General features: G+C 37.4%; 1 protein-coding gene across 3 annotated transcripts in view; it reads right to left on the reverse strand.

Annotated features, from left to right (window-relative positions):
- Eda2r (ectodysplasin A2 receptor) overlaps positions 1–25,323 on the reverse strand; it is a 51,250-nt gene extending 25,927 nt beyond the window's left edge. The window contains exons 1-3 of one of the 3 annotated variants that reach the window (XM_051179164.1): positions 25,190–25,323; positions 19,441–19,581; positions 6,050–6,146 (exon numbers count right to left, since the gene is read on the reverse strand). In XM_051179164.1, coding sequence (XP_051035121.1) covers positions 6,050–6,136 — 87 coding nt within the window. In that variant the 5' untranslated portion in view covers positions 6,137–6,146; positions 19,441–19,581; positions 25,190–25,323. Of the gene's footprint in view, positions 1–6,049; positions 6,147–12,959; positions 13,038–19,440; positions 19,582–25,189 lie in introns of those variants that run through there. The other 2 variants (XM_051179166.1, XM_051179165.1) reach the window with 2 other exon arrangements.
- Positions 25,324–25,948: the final 625 nt, after the last annotated feature.

A 25,948-nucleotide genomic window follows, 5' to 3' on the forward strand; every position in this document is an offset into this window, starting at 1 on the left:
CATTGCTTGGTTTAGATTTGTTTAAGTTATTTACCTTATCTTGGTTTTTTTTTTTTTCACAAGTCATATGTCTAGAGATTCATTCACTTCTTTTAGATGTCTTAATTTGTTGTAAGATATTACAAGATGCCTTAAAAGATTTTTTCTGAATGCCATTGCTATCTTTTGTAAAACCTGCCATTTCACTTGTAATTTTGATAATTTTGGTTTCCACTCTTTTTATCTTGACTAGTTTTGTTAAGGGTTTATTTGATTTTATCTTGTCAAAGAACCAACTCTCTGTTTCATTAATTATCTGCTTTGTTTAATATTGTGGTTGTTCTTTCAATTTTCTAATTTCTTCCCTGAAAATGATTATTTCTTTCTATATGCTTATTTGGGCTTTTACTTTTTCTTTTCTTCCAAAGCCAAGGGTATACCAATAAGTTATTTATTTGTCATCTCTGATTGTGTGTGTGCACATGCACGCAGGAGCACATGCAAATCAGATACCTTTCAAATAGCTTATTCAAATATTTTTTTTGGGTAAAGCTTCTCAGTCAGACTGGAGTTCACAAATTCAGCCAGACTAGCTGGTAGACAAACTGCAATGATCATTTTAGCTATGTCTCTTTAGCATAGGATTACAGGGGCATGCTGCCCCAATGTGGATTGTTGGCTCATTTGCGTAGGTGCAAGGGGTCTAAACTCTGGTCCTTATGTGTGTGAAGTAAATACTTCATTAACTGAGTCACATCTTCATTATAACTACTCTCAATATACTTGTCAGGTGAAAATTCTGATGGTTAGACAAAAGCCAGCATTCCTCAGAAACTTGTAAAGCTGGTTGCCCCCCCCCCCTTACCAAAGAAACCATTTACTTACCACTGTCATAAGGGACAAATAGCTATTTGTGGTGCCTATTCATATACCTCTAGTTCTTAAAAATTTTCTGCATTTCTTCTATGGTGTTACTTGAATCTTAAGTACAGGATTTGTGCTACAGAAAAAATTGGTCTTTCAGTCGTGTCCCACAGAACTCAAATGTTTTATATTTTCTCATTATTTTATCTTTGTTTTCTTTAGTATTTTTTTTATCTGTCTCTGTTATTCTTTCTTCAATACAATCCATTATATTATATACTGAGGCTATCAAATTTATGTTACTTGTCGAGGTTCTTATTATGAAAATTTCAATTTTATTTTTCCTGCATTTCTGTTTCTTCATGAAATTCCAGTTTCATATGCTATATTGACCTTCTTGTTGCACTCAACTCTTTATTTTTACTCTTCCTGAGTTCTTTCAGGATTTTACTTCTCTCCTCTTTTATTAAACATCCTATTAAAATTTGATATATTTTTATGGCATTTTAACTAATTCACTATCACTGTGCACAAGTACTACCATATTTTCCATGGGAAGGAGGTCATATTTCCTTGATTGTCATCTTTCTTGTTCTATTCCATTGAGATTATGCATCCGTTTTTATTTATTTTTTGATTGGATTTAATCAATATTTTTATTGCAGTGAATATTTTCAGTATTCAATTAATAGAATTTATATGCATAGTTTGGAATTTATATCTGCAGTCATGTACTCATGATGCCTGATACAAACAAACATTTGAATATTATCCGTAGAATCAACCACACTGCTGGATAGAATTCCTATGAAAATGTCTTTCTAGCCAATTAACAGCAGTGATACTTTTAACTTCAATAATTATTGGAGTACTAACACTCATGGATAATATGGCATGTGGTAAAGAATTAATAAGAATACAAGAAAAAGGGATGCCGTCTGGGTAATGATAAGAATTAGTGTTAGACCAATTGGAAGAAAATTAAGATTAGAAAAAAAATATATCTGTGAGCAGAGCATTGGGATATTGTTAGTTTCTATGGTATTAAACAATTTTAAGGTTTTGGAGAGTTAAAGTTGAAAAGAAAAAAGTTGTGGCAGGGGAGACAAAATATAAAAACAAGTGGGAATTAGTGTGAAAATACATGGGTTGTATATAATACAATACATTATGTATATAATACATAATAGTACGATGGGTTCAAAATAATACAAAACAATCACACAAACTGAACAATGTGTGGCCTAAGGCAAAACCTTCACAAAGTATTTATTCATGAGTTAAGATTAAAAGATGAATAGAAAAAAATAAAAATTAAGAAAAGTTTTAACAGTAGAAAAGTGCAATAAAAATTCTTTTGTCCTAGAATGGGTTTGGAATTTTTCTTCCCTTCAAAAGTTTCATGAGGCAAATTGCACTAGTAGGTGAGGGTCAATTTGTTTGTTATTAAAGTAGAAAGCTGTAAAGCCTGATTTTATCTATGTATTGGCCCATAGAGGTTAGTTAATAACACTTTGGATTCAGCATTTGGCACAGCCTCAGTGAGATGAACAGTATTTCTCAGATCCTTCTTTGGTACTCTGTGTGGTTTGGCAACATAGTGCTGGAGAAGACAGTTTGCCATCTCTTGCTGTGGGTTCCCATGGACTATAGCTACAGACTTAGTATAAAGAGTGTGTCAATTGCACTATCACATTTCAACCCCTGGACCCACCCAACTCTCAGTTTTGTGGCAGGCCTTTCTTCAGGCTGTATCACCACACTGGTGTATGGGGAAGGAGGTGTAAGCTTTCCTCCTGCAATTCCCACTTAACCTCAACTGGAACCCTGCTGTGAGAACTAAAGCTTTAGTTCCAAAGCCTCATCTCCAATTGCATATCCAGTCCTTGGTTATCAGCTAACTGTTACTGCAGCTCTGCTGAGTGTGTGTGCTGCAAAGTGCTTCCCTGTGGTTTCCAATTACCTCACCAGAGCCAATTTGTGCAGTTAGGCACCAGTTCACAGCCACTCTTGTCTGCTTCCCCACAGAGATCTCACTTGGCTTAATAAGTCCATTTAGAGCTACTGTCTCTTGCAAGAATAAAGATTGCCCTGTACTCTCCTGTTTTCTTTCAGTGAGTTGCATCATACGATCTCTAATCTGCCAGTTTCCCTAAAAAATGCCTATTCTCATTTTTTTGAGGAAAATCCAAACTATTTTACAACATTCTTATCATAGTGTGCAAGAGTTCTTTTTCTACATCCTTACAAGGATTAAAAACAAAATCTTCAGTATTATTTTTATTACCAATGTTGTTAGGGTCAGGTGTATCTTGTTGCTTTGACTGGCCTTTCCCTGAATAGTGACGTTGAGCATGGTTTCACTTACCCATTGTTTATTTGTATGTCTTCTTTTGGTGAAATGTTGCTTTCAATTTAGTGTATCCTGCTTAAATTGAAAGAAAGATGGGACCCAGTTGTATCTGATCCCAAATGTATTTCTTAGGTAGTCACTGTCACTATACTTTTGAGTGAACAAGTTGCACATACTCATTGAGCTGTGGTTGTCAAGCCTGTAAAATGAGGCTCACAAAAGTGTCTTGATAGGATTGTTGCAAAACAAAACAACATAATATAACTGAGAGTTCTTTACAAAGTACAGACTACCAAATAAACTTAAATTCGTTATATTTAACGTTTTTCCATGAACAGTGTTGCCATATATGTGGCGTGGAAGTAAATGGAAGTCAGAGAGGCATTAAGTCAAAAGGGCCTTTCATCATTATATTCCTTTTATGAGTTTTATGACAGGAACTTGACAGATTAACAGAACCCACTTCCCCCTAAAGAAGTGCAGCTTTGTAAATATAGATGGATTTAAAGGTAATAATCATGTACATGATAGGAACATTTGTAAACCATTTTTTGTAAAGTCTGGTATAATATTTAAAAGAGATATTCTTTTTTTTTATTTTACATGTGGATCCCAGTTATCTCTCCCTCCCTCCTTCTTACCCTCTCTCCCCCCTCACATGCACCCTGACCACCCTCCCCTCCCATCCCCCCACCCCAATTCCACATGTAGGGCAATGTCATCCAGGTCGGTCATGTAAATCTGTCAAGTCATTTGAAGTAGGGACTAGGACTTCTCTCCTGTCTCTAGGTTAAGGTAGTATCCCTCCATGGGAGGGGGGGATGTGTCTGCAACATCCTTTTGTGCACCAGGAATACATCCTGGTTCCACTGTCTGAGGTCACTTAGACTGCTTAGTCCTTCTATCTGAGACCCATATTCAGGGGGTCTGAGTCAGTCCCATGCTGGATTATCAGCTATCAGTCTGGGGGCCCCTTAGCTCCCTCTTGTTTGGATCAGCTGTCTCTATGTGTTTCTGCAGCCTGGTCTTCTCCTCTCCCTCTGCATCTGGATTCTAGTTAGACTCAGTGTTTAGTTATGGGTGTTGCTTCTGTTTCCAACAGGTACTAGATGAGGGCTCCATGATGGTGGATAAGTTAGTTGTTGATCTCTCTATCCGGGAAGGGCATTTATGGTAGCCTTTCCACTGTTGCTCAAATTGTTAGTTGGCAGCAGTCTTGTAGGTCTCTAGACCTTTCTTTAGGTTCAGTTTTCTCTTCAAACCAATAATGGCTCCCTCTTTTATGTTTGTTCTCTCTCTCCTGTCTTCTAGTCACATGTGCTTTCCTCTCCTCCCCTTCTCTTTCTCCTACTTCTCTCTCCATTCACTGCCCCACCCACTTCCCATGTGCTCTGGGGGACTTGTCCCTTCCCCCCTTCTGTGAGGGGCTTTATATGAATCTTAAAAGAGATATTCTTAAGAAATATTATTTCAAGACAAGAAATTTGTTGTATGCGAATCTTCCTAATATCTAATATGACCCACCCTCTAGTAGCCTTATCTTGGCCTTTGAATTCCCATTCAACCCTGTGGGCATCCTCTTGTTAAAACTAGAGATGATGCTTACATCCTTTGATAGTTCCAGAGTTCAGTCTCTATGATTTTTAATTTATAAACTGAAGAAGGAATTGAGATAAATATTTTCTTTATTTCCTTTACCCAGTATAATATATTGCTTACTTAAAACCCCCCAGAAGATTTCTAGTGCCCTAAGGAAAAAATATAAATATTTTTCATAAAATACTTAAAATCTTCAAACTTTCTGACCCTCACTTCCTTCCCCTTTCATTGTTTATGAATCATTTGTGTTAATCTTCTTATTCATGAAACAATGATAAGTTGTACTCAGCTTGGGACTGCATTAGCTACATGTGATTCCCAGAAAGCAGTTACTTGGGGAGTTCTTCCCTTCCTCCCTGCATTGAAGTAGCTATCCACTGGGCATCATATCAACATAATTTTGTTCTTGGACCATTTCTCTCCCTCTCCTTTTTCCTTACTCCCTCCCTCTCTCTGTGTGTGATTTGTTTCACTGTGGTACCTATAATCAACTGAACACTTTGCAAATTCTTGATAAGTAACTGATAAATGAATGAATAAATGTGTAAAACAAAGTATGAGCACACACAAACTTTGCTGACTAACTTCTTCTACTCTTTGTAGCAAAATGTAATACCATCTCCAATTGAAGGAGAAACAAGGGATCTGAAGTAAGTGAAAAATAAGAAGTATCTACCTTGATCTCATTTTTCCTTGCTTTCCTTTTTATACAAACCTTTAACCTTTAATTGGGTCATTCAAGGCTCCTGTTGGTTTTCTATCCCTGAACCCTTTTTTCAGACAGTTTTCTCAGTAACCCATATCTCTCAGAACAGAGGCCGTTGCAGCCTTCTTGGTTCCTCTCTCTCCCAAATTCTAAAACCTGATATTTTGTTTCTAAACCTAATTAAACATACTTTGCTTTGTTTAACAGATTTCGCTAATACAAAAGTCTGAACATTTATATTTACATATATTTTCATGACATACCCAAGTATATCATTAAAACTCTCCCTTGCCTCTGGGTGTTCTAGCCTAACTTCTTTCTTGAACAGTGACTATGATTACATACTACTTTTTATCTCATTGTATCTACTGAGGTAACAACAGCTGAGATTGGATGCATTACTAATATTGGCCTTTCTAAGATTTTTTTCTTTAAACACACACACACACACACACACACACACACACACACACACACACACACACACTAATTCCAGGTTCCTGAGATATAAAAACAAAAAGCAAAAAGCACTGTTCCAAAGGGTTTACCTTGGAGAGCTCCTGTCCAGGGCCACACTGTTGGCAGGTGACACAATGTCCCCATTGGTCCTGGTACTCATTTTCTTGACAATCCATGATGAAAACACTGTGGATACAGAAAACAATTCCTACTGAGATAAGCAAAAATTAAGTGGTTTCCTTGACACCTGGCTTCTGTGTCTTCTTAACTGTGACTTTTAGTGACAATGGCCAAGGAAACCGACTTAAAATAACTACAAGTTTTAAAGTACTGAGCATGTGCCCAGAACTCTTCTAAATGCTTCCTCTGTGACAATACATTCAATTATCAAAGAATAATGACACAAATTATTATTAATGCCATTTTACAAGTATAAGGAAGAAAAGCACATGGACAAAAATTTTTCAGCTAGTGCTTATACCAGGAGCTCACAATCAATAGACAGATAGATAAAGACAGGCAGATAGATAATTAAAACAGTTGGATTCTTTCTAGTGGGTACAATTAAATGTGTGAAAAGCTCTTCAGCATTTAAAAATCACTTTTACACTTATTTTATTTGTAAATACTTCCAATATTTTCTGACTTAAGCAATGTAAAAATAATCTTTATTTGTGAATGAAAAAATTGAAACATGATTCTCATTTGAAAAAGTGTCTGATTGCACCCAGACAGCTTTTTTGAGAGGATTAAATGTGTTAATTTGCTTCAAATCTTCATGAAGGTATTGAAGAACTTAAAAGTAAAACAGTGTAAGTATGGAGACAGCCTTAAACATACACTCATTTATTATAACAGTGATCACAGAATATATACATGTGCCTGTCTCTCAAAATAAATAAATAAAAAACAAAACAAAAAAAAAAAAAAAACAAGAAAGAAAGAAAAGAAAAACTCTGACAGGGTTTTTTTTTTTTTTTTTTTTTTTTTTTTTTTTTTGTCACACTCTCAGTCTCATTTAAGACTATATTTCAGGTGAGTCCTCAATGTATATGGACAGTGTGACCACCAATCATCTCCACAAAGGTCACCAATAGAAATAGATTTCCTGGCTGGCATTTTTGTTGAAGCATAACTTTTCTTATAACTCTTCCTTCCCAGTTCTTCATTCAGTGGAAGGTGTCCTAGGAAGACTACTTTTGGCACAAAGTGAATACACTTTCTCTTCTGTTGTTTGTCAGTCTCAGAGGGCAAGTATCCTCTTATCAATATACTTCTCATTGAAGAAAAAAAAATATTAGTAGTCTCATTACCCTCAATGACAAGGAATTTAACATTATGGTAGCAAATCCAACATAAAGTATCTATTTCTCTTGTATAGTTTTCTTTAAAAAACAAACAAAAAAATCAGAAAAACACTGAAAAGGTCCCAAAAGCAAACCTTCTTAGGTGATAACTTCTTAACACAAGCACTGAAAATTTTCATGGCTGCTGCTGGCCTTAGAGATATGGGAGACCTTATTTTCAGTTTGGTTTCCAAAACCAAAACCACCCAATATACATTAAATTGCCTGAATCTTAGTATCACCCTTTAACCCTGATTTGAGATTGCTGTCTAGGTAGACTTCCTGCCAAATAGATATACCAGGACACAGTAAATAAGCATAGGGTTACTTTGTCTCTCATTTTTTAAATCAGAACAGTTATCACAAACACAAATTAAATTATATTTTAATGGGAATTTAAATATAGACAGAAATTTCTGTTTATCACCTGGTCCCACTGCCAGTTAGACCAGGATAAACACACAGAGGCTTATATTAATATAAACTTTTTGGTTAATGCTTCATGCTTCTTATTGGCTAGATCTCTCTTAATTATTAACCCATTCCTATTAAACTATGTATTTTCATGAGGATGTGGTGGCTACATGTCATCTGCCTGGTAGCTCCTCTCTGCCTTCCTCTTCCCAGCATTCCTAGTGCAGTAGCTCCACCTATACTTCCTGCCTGTCTACTGGCCATTCAGCATTTATTCACCAACAAATAAGAGAAATATATATTCATCGAATACAGAACAACATCCTCCATCATTTGAAAATACTTTTTATTAAAAAAAAAGAAAGAAAAAGAAAACAATGCGTATGCTAGACTGTTGTAAGAATCCTGGTTATATGGATAAAACTTCCTAATAAGTAATAAATGTCATCACCCATCAGTAATGTGAGGCCTTATATGAAGTTGTTTGCTATACATAGTAGTGTCCTATAATACATGCTAATTTATGGTAAACATATGAAACAATAATTATGCATTGCAAATACAATTATTCTTAAATATCCTAACACTGACTCTATCTTCCTACAAAGTATTACAGAAGATGGAATTTTGAGTAAGTCAGTCTGACCTATGAATTTTCTAGTAAAGAACTCTTAATGCCCAACAGGAAGTTATTCAGAAATGGTAATCCAACAGAGCTCAATGCTTGTTAGTTTGTGATCACACTTACTTTCCTGGTCTGTGATTAATTATGTGTGTGTCTAGGAAACTTAGAATTTTTCTCGCTCTAATATTGCCTTTCCAGGTAGTGTAATGTAAACCCATGTCAAGGAGACTTTGATGTGAATCACAACCCTGACATTTACTACACTTTACAATGGTTTTATTTTTCATAACACTATTCATTTAACCATAAAATTTGATATTTTAAAAATAAAAACCTTCCACACATTTTTTGTAAAGAAATAAATGTTCTTACATATGTTAAAGGACCTAGTATAGAGCTGTGTGTGAGTGTTACTTCATGGTATTAAGTAATTTCGCTTTTCATTTGCCCCGAGGTTACCACAAACATTTAAGAAGTATGAAGAACTCAGAGGAATTTGCCTTTGTCACTCCAGATATTTGTAGGAAAGGAAAGGGTAAAGCGTTTAAAAAAATTCAATGGCCAAACTTCATCAGGAATATGGAAGTCATGCCAAAGAAATGGGTGTTTCCAGAATACATCCCTTCTTGTTAACTTCTCCCACCAATAACATGAGGTGTAAGAATAGGTTTACTTCAATATGTGTAGTATCTATGTCACCTTCGTTAAACTGAACATTATATTAGTATTTGCTGAATATTTTTCATCAGAATATTCCTATATAAGAAATCAGTGGACAAGGTCTAGAATTTTTTCTTGGATCATTACTTCTGAAGTGGAAGTATAAAGAAAAATATTAATTGGGGATGATATTAGGGACTTTATCGCGTAGCAGATCATTTCCTCCAGAATAATCACTCTCATTTTCACATCTTAATACTGTAGCATATCTCTGACATAGGACTGTGTTCTTTTTATATAATTACATTAGTGGAAACATGGAAGATAAAAGGGAATATCAGGCATCTCTTGTCTCCTATCCTGGAGCATGACACAGGCTGGGTGAGGTTCTTGCTATTTCTGCCAAAGTTCACAATGTATTATTCAAATGTACCAGTACAGGCCGCACTAAAAAATTCTGCCTCCACCCTGCCCAGCAACAAGGGAAGAAAAATATAGACAAAAAATTAAAATAACAAATGAACATTGAACAAAGCCAAGATTCACTAGACAAATTCTGTGGTTTGTGACAGGAAGTAATATCCAGGTAAAGATGTAGAACCATTACATTGTCTACTCAGGTTCCCTTGTAACTTTTTTCCAGTAAATATTACCCTTTCCTGTAGGCAACTGCCATTCTAGTTTCTGTCATTATATTTTCACTGTCATTTAATATCATATAAATTCAAATATAAGACATTACCTTTTTGTTTCTTGTTTATATGAGTTTTTTCATAAGAATCATTAAGATGCATAATTTAAGATTATTTGATGCTTAAGTCCAAATGAATCAAAGACCTCAACATAAATCCAGCCACACTGAACCTCTTAGAAGAGAAAGTGGGAGGTAACCTTGAAAGAACTGGTGTAGGAGTCCACTTCCTGAACATAACTCCAGTAGCACAGACACAGTGATCAAAATCAACAATTAATAAATGAGGCCACCTGAAACTGAGAAGCTTTTGTAAGGCAAAGGATACAGTTGACAAGACCAAACAGCAGCCCACAGACTGGGAAAGATCTTCACCAACCCTACATCTGACAGAGGGTTGATCTCCAAAATATACAAGAACTCAAGAAACTAGTCACCAAAACACCAAATAACCCTATTAAAAATGGGGTACAGAAGTGAAGAGGGAATTCTCAATGAGGAATCTAAAATAGCTGAAAGACACATAAGAAAGTGCTCCGCATCCTTAGCTATCAGGAAAAAGAAAATCAAAACAACTTTGAGATACCATCTTACTCCTGTCAAAATGGCTAAAATCAGAAACATCAATGACAACTTATGCTGGAGAGGATGTGGAGAAAGGGGAATACTCATCCACTGCTGGTGGGAATGCAAACTTGTTCAGCCAATTTGGAGATCAGTATGGTGGTTCCTCAGGGAAATGGGAATCAGTCTATCACAGTACCCAGCAATCTCACTCTTAGGCATATACCAAAATGATCCACATCCATGCAGCAAAGACACCTGTTCAACTATGTTCATAGCAACATTATTTGTACTAGAAAGTACCTGGAAACAACCTAGATGCCCCTCAACTGAAGAATGGATAAAGAAGATGTGGCACATTTACACAATGGAAAAAAACAATGGAATTTTGAAATTCTCAGGCAAATTGATGGAACTTGAAGAAACCATCAAGTGTGGTGACCCAGTCATAAAAGGATGATGATGGTACGTACTCAACTCATAAATGGATTTTAGACATAAAGCAAAAGATCACCAGCCTACAATTCACACCACCAGAGAAAATAGGATACAAGGAGGAACCTAAGTGATTCATACAATGTCCCTCAGAGAAGGAGAAAGGGATGAGATCTCTTGAGCATATTGGTGGGGGTAGTGCAGTGAGTGAAGCAGGAGTTACGAAAAGTGGGAGGAGATAAGAACATGTGGGAGCAGGAAAATTGAGTTAGCAGATGAATAGACGACAGCAAAAAAAAAAAAAAAAAAAAAAAAAAAAAAAAAAAAAGAAGAGATAGCCTAATAGCGGGAGCCATTATAGATTGGAAGAGAAAAGTGACTCTAGAGAAATGTTCAGAGATCTATAAGGGTGACCCCAACTAATAATCTGAGCAACAGTGAATGCCCTTCCATGATAATGAGATTGATGACTAACTTATCCACCATCATAGAGACCTCATCTAGTAGCTGATGAAAGCAGAAACAGACACCCAGAGCTAAATACTGAGCCAAACTCCTAGAATCCAGTTGCACAGAGGGAGGAGTGATAAGAAGGGTCAAGACTGGCTACAGCAACCCACAGAGACAGCTGATCTGAACAAGGGGGAGCTCATGGATCCCAAGACTGATAGCTGGGAAACCAGCATTGTACTGACTCAGATCCCCTAAATGTGAGTCTCCGTTAGAAGGCCTGGACAGTCTAAGGGACCTCTGACAGTGGAACCAAGATGTATCCCTAGTGCATGAATGCACTTTGGGAGCACATTCCCCATGGAGAGATACTCCCTTAGCCTAGAGACAGGAGGAAGGGCCTAGATCCTACTCTAAACTACTTGACAGATTTTGATGATCCTTCCTGGAAGGCATCACCCTCCCTGTGGAGTGGGTGGGGAATGGGACAGGAGGGATCTTCTGGGGGGCATGGAAGGGAGGGAGGAAGAGGGAATTGGGGTCGTTATGTAAAGTAAAAAATAATAATGAATAGAAAAAAAGATTGTTTTAATCAAACAATATGCATATACATTTTTGTTACCTTAGATCATGATGTTTTTAAGCTTTAGCAAAACACCATGTGCAATCAAAGTGCAAGATGAGAAGACAAGTTTTACACCTAAACTTAGTACTTAAATTTCAAAACCTTTTTTGTCTCAAGACATGATTAAGAGACAAGGAAAGAACCTCCCCTCTGATCTTAAGTGATTCTGAACCCCTGAAGTCCCAAAGTGGAGTTTGAGTCTGGACAACATAGAGCCAGAAGCTGAAAAGCTGAGATCCTGGTGGTCTGCCCATCAAACCCCTCTAGAGAATGAGAAGTTGCTGTCAATTCTGGATATGTTTGTATTCTGGAAAAAGAATGTACATCTCTTACAACCACAGGGCATCATGCATTCGTCACTATTGTTTAATGAGTCTGAAGAAACTGAATGCTCTTTCTTTGCTTATTTGTTTTTGTTATTTGGCTGAGTCAATCAGGTAAAATATGAGTAAAGAGGAATCACAGTTCAGTATGTTACCGTCTAAGAATAGTGTGGGCTACTGCTCCCATCAGAATCCTACCCCTTCAGTAACTATCTCTCTTCTAGCCAGGGAGCATGATTTACTAAAAGGTCCCACACAATGTTTATTTACGCCAGTATGGGATCTATGGGGAAGCATATACCAAATGTTCTCACCTTATCAGTCATGAAATAAAAATACAGAGGAGAATCCCTACACATACAAAACACTGCACATGCCCTGATGTTCTTGGATATTACAATGTGAATATATACCTGATATTGACCTCATGGGTATGAATGACTATGGTAGACAGTTCATGAGATCTAACCATCTAGGTAGCACTGAAGGAAGCATTAGTGGATTTTAATTTGCCTTCATCTTCAGGCCAAATGAAAACAGACCAATGGTCTTATTACACTTAGCCAGGATCTTTGGGTGATTTTCTCCTTCCTGCTTCACTGCTTCAGACTAGCTCATCTCTTTGGAATGTAAAGGTTTAAATGGAGGAAGGAGCATTAGGCTGAGGTAGTATACCCCAAATGAAGCTGTTGACCTCATCAAGTATACCTCAGAACCTTCAAAAATAGTCTCTGATGTTCTTGTCTTCAGAGCCATCTCCTCTACCCTTTAGTCAGATGAGAAGATGGAACAGAGATAAAGGGCTTTAAAAAGCTCTTCTCTTCTGCCAATCCTTACTTTAAAAACCTTTAATGACTCTTGTTTACCTGCTCTATAATGTCCAGGATCTCTACCTGAACATTCCACAGTCTTCAGCACCATGTGTATGTTCAAATAATAAAAGCATCACTTACTGGAAAATGACATTGGAAAAGGACTTTGAACAACATGTTTTATGAACAACATGTTTTATTTAATCATTTTCTGGAAAATAACATTAAGAGTATTAGACTACAATGAATATACCATATGTATCACATGAGATTCTCTCTGGCATGATTCATGACTACCAACATTTCCAGAATTTTTTTTAACCTTACCACTAGATTGAATGGAATTCCTTGCCATAGAAGATGAGATCTGAAATTCTATATAACCATAGAATTCCAAACTCTTGGGACAGGTTATATTCATGGATAAAATGTGTTCAGTGGGGAAAGGGAGATAGGAGAGAATACACTTCACTTGGCCAGCACAATAGAGCTGGCCCAGTTCACAGAGGGCATGAGCAAGCTGGTCCTCAGGGCATGAAAATGGGAGAGCAGTTCATGCCCCTCTCATCTGCCATGTGGTGGCATGGGTGCTGGAAACATGCCTTCCTTTCTTCAAAACCTGCTGCAAATGGGGGATCTGACCCAACCCAACTCCCCAGCTATAGCACTTTGGAGTGGAAGCTCTCCACCTCACCTGGGCAGCACAGTAGAGTTGACCCTGTAGACAGGGATTGTGATTAAGCCAGCCCTGAGGACATAAGTGGGGCATAGCTAGTACTGCCTCTTTCATCTGCGGTTTTGTGGTGAGGGTGAAGGAAAGATGCCCTCCCTGCTTGCCCTTGCCTCCACCAGATGGTGAGGTGAGGGAGCTGACTCTTCCCTTTATCAGCTGCAACACTCAGTAAAGTGGGCCCTGCACCTCATCTGGGCAGCAATGTTGAGCTGATCCTGTCATTGGAGTCACAGGTGAACTGGTCCCAAAAATGTGAGCATGGGATATCTGGCCCCACCCCTCATTTGCCATATGGCAGCATGGATAGGGGAGAGATGTTCTCCCCTTACCTCTTAATGTCTGAGGGAGTTGGGAGAACTGCCCCTGGTCCCCACCAACTACAGAACTGGGGAGAGCAGGCCCTGCCCCTTGCCTGGGCAGCATAATAGAGGAAACTCTGTTTGTGGAGGTGTGGGTGAGCCACTCCCAAAATTGTGAGCATGGAAAAGCTTCCCCCACTACTAGTCTGTCATACAGCTGTGTGGGCAGGGGAGAGACTCCCATCCTTACCCAAAACACCTTACCACATGCCACAGACAAAAGAGCTGACCCTCCCCCTTACCAGCTACATCACTCAGGAAAGTGCACCTTGCACTTCACCTGGGCAGCACAGTAGGGCTGACCCCTGTTGATGGGGAGGTGGGTGAACTAGCTCTAGCCATACCCCTTAACCACCATATGATGGTGTGGAAATGGCATGTATGCCCTCACCTCCTGTGGCAGGTGGGACATCTGGCACTGAGGTCACAAGAGTAGGAGAACAGTCCCTGTCCCTGAACAGGTGCAAAACTCAGGAAAGTGGTTCCTACACTTCCCCAGGACAACACAGTATTGCTGGCCCTGAAATTGCAGGTATGGGAGAGCCATAAAAGCAGGAGAACCAACCCTGACCTTTGCTCATCACTGCAAGAGATGAACTAGCCAGGGAAATGCTGGAGAGCTCACTCAGGTAGTGAAGACAGGGAAAAGCTGGAGGGCTGACCAACCCTGCGACTACCCAGGCCTAGTTTCAGGGCTTTGAGTTGACCCACCTAAACATCCACCCCATCTATGATATTCAAGGGCATGTCAAGAGGATGGTTCTGCAGACCCAAAGCTACAGGATTTCTATTACACAGAGCAATAGCAGGATGCCCAAGAGGAGTCTCAGTGAGGGACTAGCATCCACAGTGTAGCAGAAACCACAAGTCTCGGACCTTTGCAATGGACACTTGTACCTAAAGATGTATGGATAAAAGGGTTTACTGTATGACTCACTGTGTCACAATGCAGCTTCCATTACAAGATTTTTCTCTTTTTCTTTTTCCTTTTATATCTTAATTTTTATTTAGGAAGGAAGGTCAAAGGGCAGATACAAAGGAATTGGAAATGAATGGTATGGAGATGCATGATGTGAAAGACACAAAGAATAAATAAACAAAGTTTAATAAAATAAAAAATAAAGTTCACACTTTTTTTTTTCTGACATAGAGTTACTCATTTTAATAGCCCTGGCTGTCCTTGTATTCACTCTGTAGATCAGGCTGGCCTCAAACTCACAGAGATCTGCCTGTCTCTGCCTTCCAAATGCTGCGATTAAGGGCATCACCACCAACCAACTAAAGTTTGCAAACCATATAATTAATAAACTATTTGTACCTAGAATATAATTAGAATCCTTACAACTCAAAATTCAAAAAAAAATTACAATGCAAAATAAGCTCATGAATGTGTGTGCTTAGAGGTAATGCAAATTAAAATCATAATTAAATATTCAATCCTACCTTGTAGAGTGGCTACACATTTTTCTTAAATATGGATAAACAACTGTCATGAATGATGTAAACAACTAGGTTTTCATAGACTGATTTTAGTCTAAAGTAGGACGTCATTTGTAGAAAATGATTTACCAGTTCTTCAAAATGTGAAACATAGAGTCATCATATGATATAGCAATTATTACATAATATAGATTACTACATATATATGCCAAGATGTGAAAACACATGTTCACACATAACCTGGTGCATAAATGTTGCAAGTAGCATATTCATAATAAGAGTATTAATATAAACCAAAGTACCTCAAGTTGTAAGCAAAGTTGATAAACAGAACTTTATATGCCTGTAAAATAAAACATTATTCATTTAGAAAAAGGAATAAAGCATATAATATGTGCTATAATGTGTAATCAGCGTTTAAAATGTTATGTTTAAGGGAAGTAGCTAGATATCAAAGGGCAATAATGTGACTTAATTTTCAAGATGTCAGAAACAGACAATCCAAAGAGACAAAAGTAGATACAATACTTGCTGTGTCCTTGTAGGAGAAGCAGTGACTATGCATTGTGTAACAAAAATGAACAGGAATTAAAGATATTAATATGTATACTTATAAACTTGGAAATGGTAAATTTTTGTTATGTAAATTATGTTTCAGTTGTTTGAAAAAACATGACCTTCAAATTTAATTACTCAAACTATCCTCTTGACCCAAATGATTTATTGTACTCAACTTTCTACCCAAATTTCATAATTGATATGTATGCACACATATATGCATTTAATATTACATTATTATATTTTGTTATCAACTATGTGTACATACATATATTTATCCAGTAAGACTGGAGTGACAAAAAAACATGACTAGTGTTTCTTTATTTGTCTTGTCTCTGTCATCTGCATAATCTGTGAGTGTGTTCCCATTTTCCTGATTCTTTAGAAAATAACCTAGAAGAGTATTAATGCAGGCTGACAGGAAAGAGAAAAGCAATGAGGTTAGCATTAATAATAATTTCAACATTAGCTCACTGTGCCATGAATAAATGATGCTGGCTAAGTTTCTGTTGGGTGTAAGTTACCTCACACTGCTGGGTGTGCAGCTGCCTCTGACCTCCATTTGTGGCTATTGGTCTTCTCAACTTGCAGAAATGCCTGTGGCATGAAGCACGGTCTCTATCTAGGATGGGTAGAACTTGGAGGATGACAAGTCTAAATTAAGAACTTGGGACTTCAGGCTACTTGCTTTGCTGGGGCAGTACAGAAGTCCTGAGATTAAAAAAGGGTGATGAAGATAGCAGCTGGCCCATTCCTCTCATGCAAGCCCAATCACCACCCATGTGCACAGGTTTATCAAAAATCAAAGCAGTTGCTCAGCTTGGCCTTGAGAATAATTCCTTCCTTGAAAATCAAATTTCTAATCTGGATAGTGCCCTCATCTATTCCAGATGTTTGGCCAGCGGTTCAGATGTTGTAAATGATTGGACACTGCGTCTCAATTTTCTCTTTTCGGGTCTGGCCCAGATACATTTTTAGCTCAGTTTTCTCTTGTCAGTTTCCTATTTCCATATTATCAGGAATCTTAACTTCTTCCTAGCCCACTAGTTGTGATTTTGTTATTTATTTTACTTATAGTAAATGGTTCAAGGTACAACTCTGCCAAAAGTAACATAGTGATACTTAGTGCTGGCTCAAGCTATACTATCATCATGAGAAGGGTGATTAGGTTAAATACTTTAGACCAGTGGTACTCATTCTTAGTTATATTCTGGAAGCTCCAATATATATTTGTACCTGAATACCACTTTTGAGTTTCTGATATAATTAGTCAAAATATGATCTGAGCTTCTGGAACTTATACGATTTATCTATTGCTACTCAAGTACAACTACTCTAAATAACAGTGTGGGTTTAAGGGTTCCTTAACTTTGACTTCTGTATTGCTTAAATGTAAAACATAATCAATAAAAGAGAATTTCTGTCTTTCTACAGACCGGCAACCCGCCCACATTTTTTCTTTCTTTCTTTCTTTCTTTCTTTTTTTTTTTTTTTTTTTTTTTTGGTAGAAAAATGAGAGATAAAGGGGCAGAATATAGGACAATGGATCCTTTAAACATATTAGATTACATTATTGTTAACTTTCAATGGCTTTTGCTTTTATTCTCTAGAAATCTGAAGTCCTTTTAATGGCCTTATACAATCTGGCTACATGAACGTCATCTACTATTCTTCCCCTTACTGTACTCACTGTAGCCACAGTGGTCTCGTTGCTCGTCTTCAGATTAAGCAGGGATATTTTCAGTGAAGGCCTTCATACCTTCTCAAGGCAGGCATCTTCACCTGAATGTATACATTTAACTGTATCTCTCAGCTTCCTCAGTGTTATCTTATTATATCACCTGCTTCATAGGGTTTTCTGGCCACTATTTTAAAATTGGAATCCCCCTAATTCCCTTACCCCACTTGTTTTATTATTCTCCATAGTAAGTATGGCCTTCTTATATATTATGTTTTTCTTATTTATATATCCTATTTTTCCTCCAAGTAGAGGAAAAACTATGACATTATTGTACCTATTGTATTTACTACCCCATCCAAATCACTTAAAACAGTGTCTGTCATACAGTAGTCATTAAATAAGTATTTATTATTTGAGCAAATGGTAAAAAAGAAATTCTACAGAATAACAGTAACAACCTTATAGTTTGTAATGTCAGTTAGTTCTATTGACCTTCACAGTAACCTTAGGTGTGAGCTAAGATAGATTTTATCTAAACAAAATGAATGAGTCTCAGAGAGAAAATATTACCTTAAGTTCATTACTTAGTAAGAAAAAAAAGCTTTGCATATATTTTACATTTGTGTAGTTTGTTCCTCTTGTGGGACTCCTAACAGGGGAAGCAGGAGCTGTCTCTAACCCTTTTCCTGACTTCTAGGTCCTCATTACTCATTCTGGGTCATCTTGCCCAGCCTTAATACATGGGGAGGTGCTTACTCCTACTGCTATGTGATATGCCATGTTTTGTTTATACTCATGGGAGACCTGCCCTTTCCTGGGCTGAGATGGAGGAGGGGATTGGCCATGGGGAAGGAGAAGTGGAAGAGGGGCTTGGAGGGAAGAATGGTGAATGGCTTGGATGTAAGATAAATAGATGAATAAATTCATTTAAAAATAAAAAAAAATTAAGAAAGAAAGCCAAGACTCAAAGATAACGTACAGTTCATAAGTGCATCATGCTTTAGAAGGCAGTGTTTTACTAAAATAGTAAGTGCATAACCTCCATTGATTACTTTTTCCTTTTCTCATATTTTCAATGAACAGAAAATTTCTTTCTTAAAAATAACTTCATTTTTCTTAAATAATCATTTAAAAAGGTTACTGGGAAGTTTTTGGAAATGCCTACACCCAAGATTAATTAAATCAAAATATCTGGTAGTTAAAAATCATTATACTAGGCAAATAGTAGGATAGACTTAGATGGCTAAAGAAGGATACCAGAAACAAAATGTTAAGTGACACACACATTTAAAGTTATAAATGGAATAGCAGGCACCAACACTCAAGGGGAACCCAGGGGAAAACTATATTCTGTTATCAGTAATGCCTGATAAAGTGTTAATAATTAAGAAATGAGCATTGGTGTCAGATTTTGGTACAGGGGTAGACAAAGGGGTTAAGATGCATTATTTTGATTTGTGTAAAAGTAAATTGGTAACCAGCAAAATAGCTTAGTGGGTAAGGAAACGTGCTAGTCATGAATGCCTCATGAACTGGATTTGAGCCTTAGAATCCATACTTAAAAAGTAAATTATCTTTTCTGGTTAAATATGCTACAATATATGCCTGGGATAGAAATAGTTAAGAACACATAGGTGTTTATTATAGTTTTTAATTTGCTTCTTTTTCTGTTTTCCTAGTGGCTTAATAATTTCATCTATTCATGGTAACAACTTTGGTGGGGGAGGGGGGAAATGAACTGTATACAATAAAAGACTGACTGACCTGCTTCCTTTGTCTTTTATTCCAGTGCACAAAGAAAAAGGATATATCCCATCTGAGGTAGGAGAGAGTATATAGTTCTTTTTCAAGGCAGTTGTCACAGTAGAGGTAGAATTAATAGTAAGGAAGCTGGGCCACTTGTACCTATGTAAAGACAAACAATAATCATATGAGTTAAATTTCAGAATGTGTGCCTGTACACATAGCTACTGCACAAAAAGACACAAACTTCTCAAAAAGACTGTAAATTGAGCAGAAGAAATGGCCAAACCCATTTATGGTATACATATATTAATAAAATTTTTAAAATCAATCAATTCTAGTCTGATTTTAAGGGGAACATATCCTTTTGATTTCTGCTGAAGCAGTCATTCCAAGTAGAAACAAAGGCACAGAAACTACCTTGGACTATGTTCAAGGGAAAGAATGAGACCATGTACATGAAAGTGCTCTGGAAACTCCAGACTGTGTTTCACATGAGAAGAGCTGCTAGGACTATTGTTACTACCCCACCCAGAGCAGTGAAAAAGGGACATTGGAGACAAGCCACAGGTCAAGTCAATGTTGAGCCAATATTTAAGTATGATCTGCTTTACTGTTACCCAAGCCAAAGGGAATCACTGGTTTGTGTATTGGCCACCCTAAGACAGTATGACATTATGCTATGAACAATAATTAGTTACCTACTAAGATCATACTTGAAGTGGAGATTCATTTGCTTCCCAAAGAAATTTGGCAGAATGTCCCAAAAAGAAATTGAAATCATGATATGAGTTCTTTGTGTGCGTGGCTGGAAACTGTATGACTCAGAAAGAGTGTTCTAATTTCTGATTTCCCTTACTACTTTTTGGTCTTGCATCATATTATTTCTACTCTGTTCAGATTACAAAGCAATCTAGAAAAACTATACCATTTTGAATCTGGACTTTTTTTTTACACAACAATAATCAAATATGATATTTATTCCTCCAAAGGCCAGGGAATGAAATATAACAGGGAAACAGTTTGATAACACAGTAGGCACATGTAATACAACCCAAAGTAAAACCACACAATAAGACTAGGAAAATAAGCTCAGAGACTGAGCCCCATTGGTAGAGAATGGTTGCCAAAGTTGTTCCAATCCCCATTTAAAAGGTGAACATAAGTAAGCGTGACAAACACTTATAAAAATGTCACAATGAAACTGAACATATTGTATACTAAATAAAAAAAATTAAAGAAAAATATATGCGAGAAAGTGCTCAAGAAGAGGAAGAAAGTATTAGACTTGAAAAGGTTGGTCTTATAATAATATCTGGTTAAAAAAAAATAAACCTATTGTCCTATATATAATTATGGCTTTCTCAAAATAATTTTCAGAAATAATTTCAGATTTTGAAAATCTCACACAAAATTTCATATTAGGCTCATCTTTTTAATTCTCAGAGGAAAATACCATCCACCTCTATTTGAAACCCTTTAATAACAGGCAGCTACATCCTCACAAGACAATGCACTTTCATTATGTTTTTTTTTTTTTTTCATTTTGACAACAGCTTACAATGTAAGATAAAACTAATTGGGACTATATTGGCATAAAATCCCACAAGAATGTATCAAGGTAACCTCACCCCTTACGATCCAAGTAGGAAAATCAGAGTTACACTGAAAAAAGAACAAAGCAACTTTCCTGAAATGTACATAGTTTGTTAAGACTATAAGTCTCTGCTCAGCGTCCAGTGCTTGTCTATTTCTGCTGTACAAAAAAAGGCAGTGCACTTTCAAGACTACTGACTGACTATATTACCATAGATCTTGCTTCTTTTTGATTCATAGTATAATGTTGACTCTGTAATGTCTCTTTCTCTCAAAAAAGGAAAAAATAGTGACAAGCAGCTTCCTGGTAACAGTGATATCTTACTGTTTGATTCCATCATATATCACATGAAAACTGCTTTACTTTTCAGAATTTTATTGCTACTTTGTAAGGAATTCATACAGAATATCTGTAAATCCTCTAAAAAAGGATGGTTATTAACTAAAATTCCAACTGGTAATTGTTTCTACATTAGGCATTCTTTTGGAACGTAATCACAGAAGAGAAAACTGAACCAGAATAAAGAAGGCTAGTTATGTGTAAGAGAGCATGTCCAGATAAATGCTGGAAAAATATATAGTTAGTGCTAATCTCAGACAGACTAGGACCATCCTCACATCTCTCATATGTAGCTAATAATAATGGTCCTTCTAGTATATAAATTGATGATAAACCTAGCCAGTACTCTTCCCAGTAAGCAACTTATGGGAGAATATAAGGGTAGGGATAATCTCCTAAAGGAAGCAGAGAAAAAATAACTTCTGCTTCAAAAGCTTCAGCTCTGAATAATGACTCAGGCTTTACTCCCTGCAGAAGGCATTCAGGTGGAACACATCAAGAAGACACCTAACTAAAGGAAGTCACCGTGGCCTGCCTTAGGTTTCTGGACTGAGGTATCATTTGCTTTTCTTTTAGGTCTAGGGACTTTTTCCTCCCTGGTTTTTCTTACTGAAAAATTTCAAAGACAAAGTAACTGGTACAAGGCAATTGAATGCTTATTTTCTTATCTTCTGCTCTAGTTCGAGAATTAACCCATCTAGCCATCATCTTATAGAAAAATCCCCTGAAGAAAATGAAGGGAAAAGGGAATTAGAAACAAAACAAAACTGTGGATTGCAGATATGGCTCACATAGACAAAATCCAAATGTTCTCCAGCAGGTTCTCTGAGCATTCTCTAGTGAATAAATGATGAAATTAAAGAACTGAAAGGAATAATACATTATAAAGAAGTTTGCCACATTCTCCCATCATGCTTCTTTTGCAGTTATTGTCATCATTTTAGAGGTGTTACCACTCCATTTTGTATAATTCAAAACCTCAGAGTCATATTTTAACTAATAGCATGTCACATGATATATGGAAGAAACCCAGCAGATTTGCCAGGGAACAGAAGATGGAGGGAAATTTGTTCCCCAATCTTCAGCTCTCTGAACTTTCAAAAGAAAGAGGTGTCTGTAAGTAGCTCCAAAATGCACCACTAGAACATCTGAGTACAAGTCAGAGGCATAAGAAATGCAGCTGAACAGAATAAAAAACTTTCAACAACCAAGAATTCTCCCCCAGAAAGATAATGGGTTCTTTCAGAGAACAGTGAAGACTTTTTCCTTTACAAGTGTTGTGAGAGATGAGACAGATGTTTAAAGGTGAAGTCAAGTGTTGTAAAAGAAACATATGACTCATAAAAGCCTACTAGTCATCAGCATTGGGCTAGGTCTTTTACAAGATTACCACTTTTTAATCCTTCCAACAAGTAGGAACTATTTCCCATTTTTCAAGAAAACAGAAACTCAGGGAAGTTTTAATTTCTCACTGGGCTTAGTCATAGTTCTATAGGTGGGTGGAAAAAAATCTCTTTCTTGTATAAAAGCAGTTAGTGCTGATGCAGAATGGAAATATTGAGAATACTATGCATTTAAGATTTCAAACAACAGATTACAAATTGCAGTATATAGAGAAGTAGGATGAAAATGTGCACTCTTTCAAAGTACAACCTAGTCCTAACATATAAACTTCATGCTTTCCTTTTCTAATCCCATATAATTAATAAACTTCAAATATCTGATGAGGCAACGTTTGTGTGACCTGAGAAATACATCGCCTTCTTTCTGTTGTCTTAGCCAGCATATCAGGTTTAGAGCTTTGTCTGCTTTTCATTTGTTCACTTTTGTGTTTCCTCATTTCTGCCCAGCTGATTCGTTCACCTAATTTACCTAATTATTCTTCGCAAAGTATAGATCTGACTTTTTCTTCAATTCAAAAACTGACAGTGGCTGTACAATGATCCGCAAAATAAACAGAAACTCAAGTATCCTAAGTCTTGAGTAGTTTCCTACAAATCTAACTTAAACTTTTTCCTAATTGTACTAAAGCATGCAATTTAACAATTGTTCTTTTTGCATGTTCTGAGTTCCTTGCCATCAAGCAGTTGTTCATGTTCTCTGTAGTTAAAATGCCTTCTCTCCCTTTTCCACCTGTTGAAATCCTATCTGTCCTACATAATCTCTCTTAAATAATAATGTTTCATATTTATTGAGTGCTTATTTTGAACAGCGATAAACAAGTATTTTACATGGAATAATTCAGTTCATCCCCACAATTACTCTATGATGTTGGTACTGTAGTAAAAAGAACCGTAAAGAGGGAGAAATGTACATTTTGACCAAGGTCACACAGTTACTATATGGTGGAATGAAATCTTTATACAAATACTTTTGCTCTCTAGCACCCAAAGGTGTTAGGGTTGAAAAACAGTCAGCTAGGCATAATGAACACATACCTGTGCTTACAGCATTTAGGACTGGAAACAGGAGGGATCAGGAATTAAAGAGCCTTGTCTGTAATTAAAGAGTTTCCTTCAATCCAGTCTTATCTACATAGTATCCTATCAGGTCCTAAGGATACCAGGGACAAGTCTTGCTTAAAACAAAGCACTGAAAAGCTACACACACACACACACACACACACACACACACACACACACACACACACACACACACACATATATATATATATGTATAGAGAGAGAGAAGAGAAAAGAAAAGGAAAACCAAAACAACAGCAAAAAACAAACCAAACCAACCAAACAAACAAACAAAAAACAACTCTGTTTTTCTCTGGCTCTAGTGAGATATGATACTTACTGACAACTTCAGAGAATTTTGATTGAACTTTAAAAAAGTTCATCTTGTGCAGTATTATTGGTGTTCCTACACTCAGAATGTTAAGACCTAGGGGATTTAGCCTCTATATCATAGACAGCTTAGTACTTGAAACTTGGTGATAGAGGGTAAATATTCAGTTTGCATCTTACATTGGCAAGATGTAAGGGACAGGAGAGTTACCTAGACAGAGAGTTCTACAATTTACTACCTCCCATTTCCCTACAGGACATTGGCCAATGCTGCCAAAAGCTGTCAAAATGAGATCCTACAGCCTGTTTTCCCAGCCTAGTCTCTGGCAGGTCTCTTCTCCCTGCACCCAGCCAGTTCTTGCAGCTGTCTGGGCCTTGGCCAGTGTTTGGGGTGAGGCCGGATCAAAATATCACTGTCCTGGGCTCAGCTTCCAGCAGCAAGTGATCAAATGAAACTCAGTCACTGGTGACAAGGCTGGACTGAAAGCCCCCATACACAGTGCCAAATTTCTCTTTACACAGGCCCGGACTTGCCCGAGCACCACGTGGGTGGGCTAGTAGTTCAGCTCTCTGCAGGATGCTCTGAATGTCCAATCCATTCCCTTCTCCTCTCCTTTCCTTATCTCTGAATCCCAGATGCACACGCTTGTTGGACAAGTCCGGGCATATTCCCAGCGGCCATCTGGCTCCAGTTTGAACCTGCACAGGCAGGAACTGACTAGTCAAGGCTTCAGGGATAACAGCCTAAGTTTCTGACATCTCAGAGAGTACTGTCAGGGCACAAAGATGAAATGACTGATAGCCACAGAATACTGTTCCCCAAGTCATGCTGACTTTGTAGCACCTTACAAGGGTATCTGATATGGTCCTCTATTTCCGTCCCTATGTGCCTCAGGTTCCAACTGATTTACCACGTGAAGGAGTGTTCCTACACTTACCCTTTATAGATCAATGGATACAACTGAATTCCCAGAACAAACACATTAGAGTACAGAAGAGACACCCTGCCCAGTAGCCGCCCCTCAGTCCCCAGCCTGCATACCGCTTTCAGAATAGGCGAAATCCGTTGCAACCAGTGTTCTGCTGGACTCATTTCACTTTCACGTGTGGAAACAACAGATCAAATCCATCCTCTATTTCTTTCATAGTATCCCTATCTCCCTCCTCTCCTCTTTGAGGCATACTGGACCTCTATTGGGCTATTTAATGTGTTTGGGAGTGGTTATGCAAATAAACCCCGCCCCTGAAAGGACACTGTGAGTCTGGTGGGTAAACAATGGCCAAGCCACAAGTATGGCAAGAGTTATTAAAGCTCCAGGAACTGAAGCTAGGGCAAGAGGGGGAAGGGCCTAGAGTTGAATCTAGCTGAATCTGTGGGAAGGAAGGGAGGAGGGAGCATGCAGCTCAGTTTTTGAAAGTTCGGTGTGTGACTTAGCAGGCTTGGAGTTCCAGAGAAAATCAAAATGTTGGGAAATGTAGGATTCTCAAGCACAAGGAAAAGCCACTTCTCAGCTCTGATTTTGCAGTTTTATATTAGTACCTTTCAGAAAATTAAGATTTTTTTTTTAAAAAAACAGGAAACATGAAGCTGGGGAAAGACCACTAAAAATGAAGAAAAAGTGAATTCTACACTTCACTCTGACTTTAAACCATCCTGTTACCTGTGATGGGTCTCGTGGTCTCTCACTGCACATAGATATATATAGATATATGGTATACACACACACATACACCATATACATAATAACTCTAAGGGCTCTTCCAAAAATGGTACTTTCCAAAAGTCTTCTGGTGATTTCAC

The sequence above is a fragment of the Phodopus roborovskii genome, unplaced genomic scaffold (genome assembly GCF_943737965.1).
Source record: "Phodopus roborovskii unplaced genomic scaffold, PHOROB, whole genome shotgun sequence".
NCBI classification, from domain to species: Eukaryota; Metazoa; Chordata; class Mammalia; order Rodentia; family Cricetidae; genus Phodopus; species Phodopus roborovskii.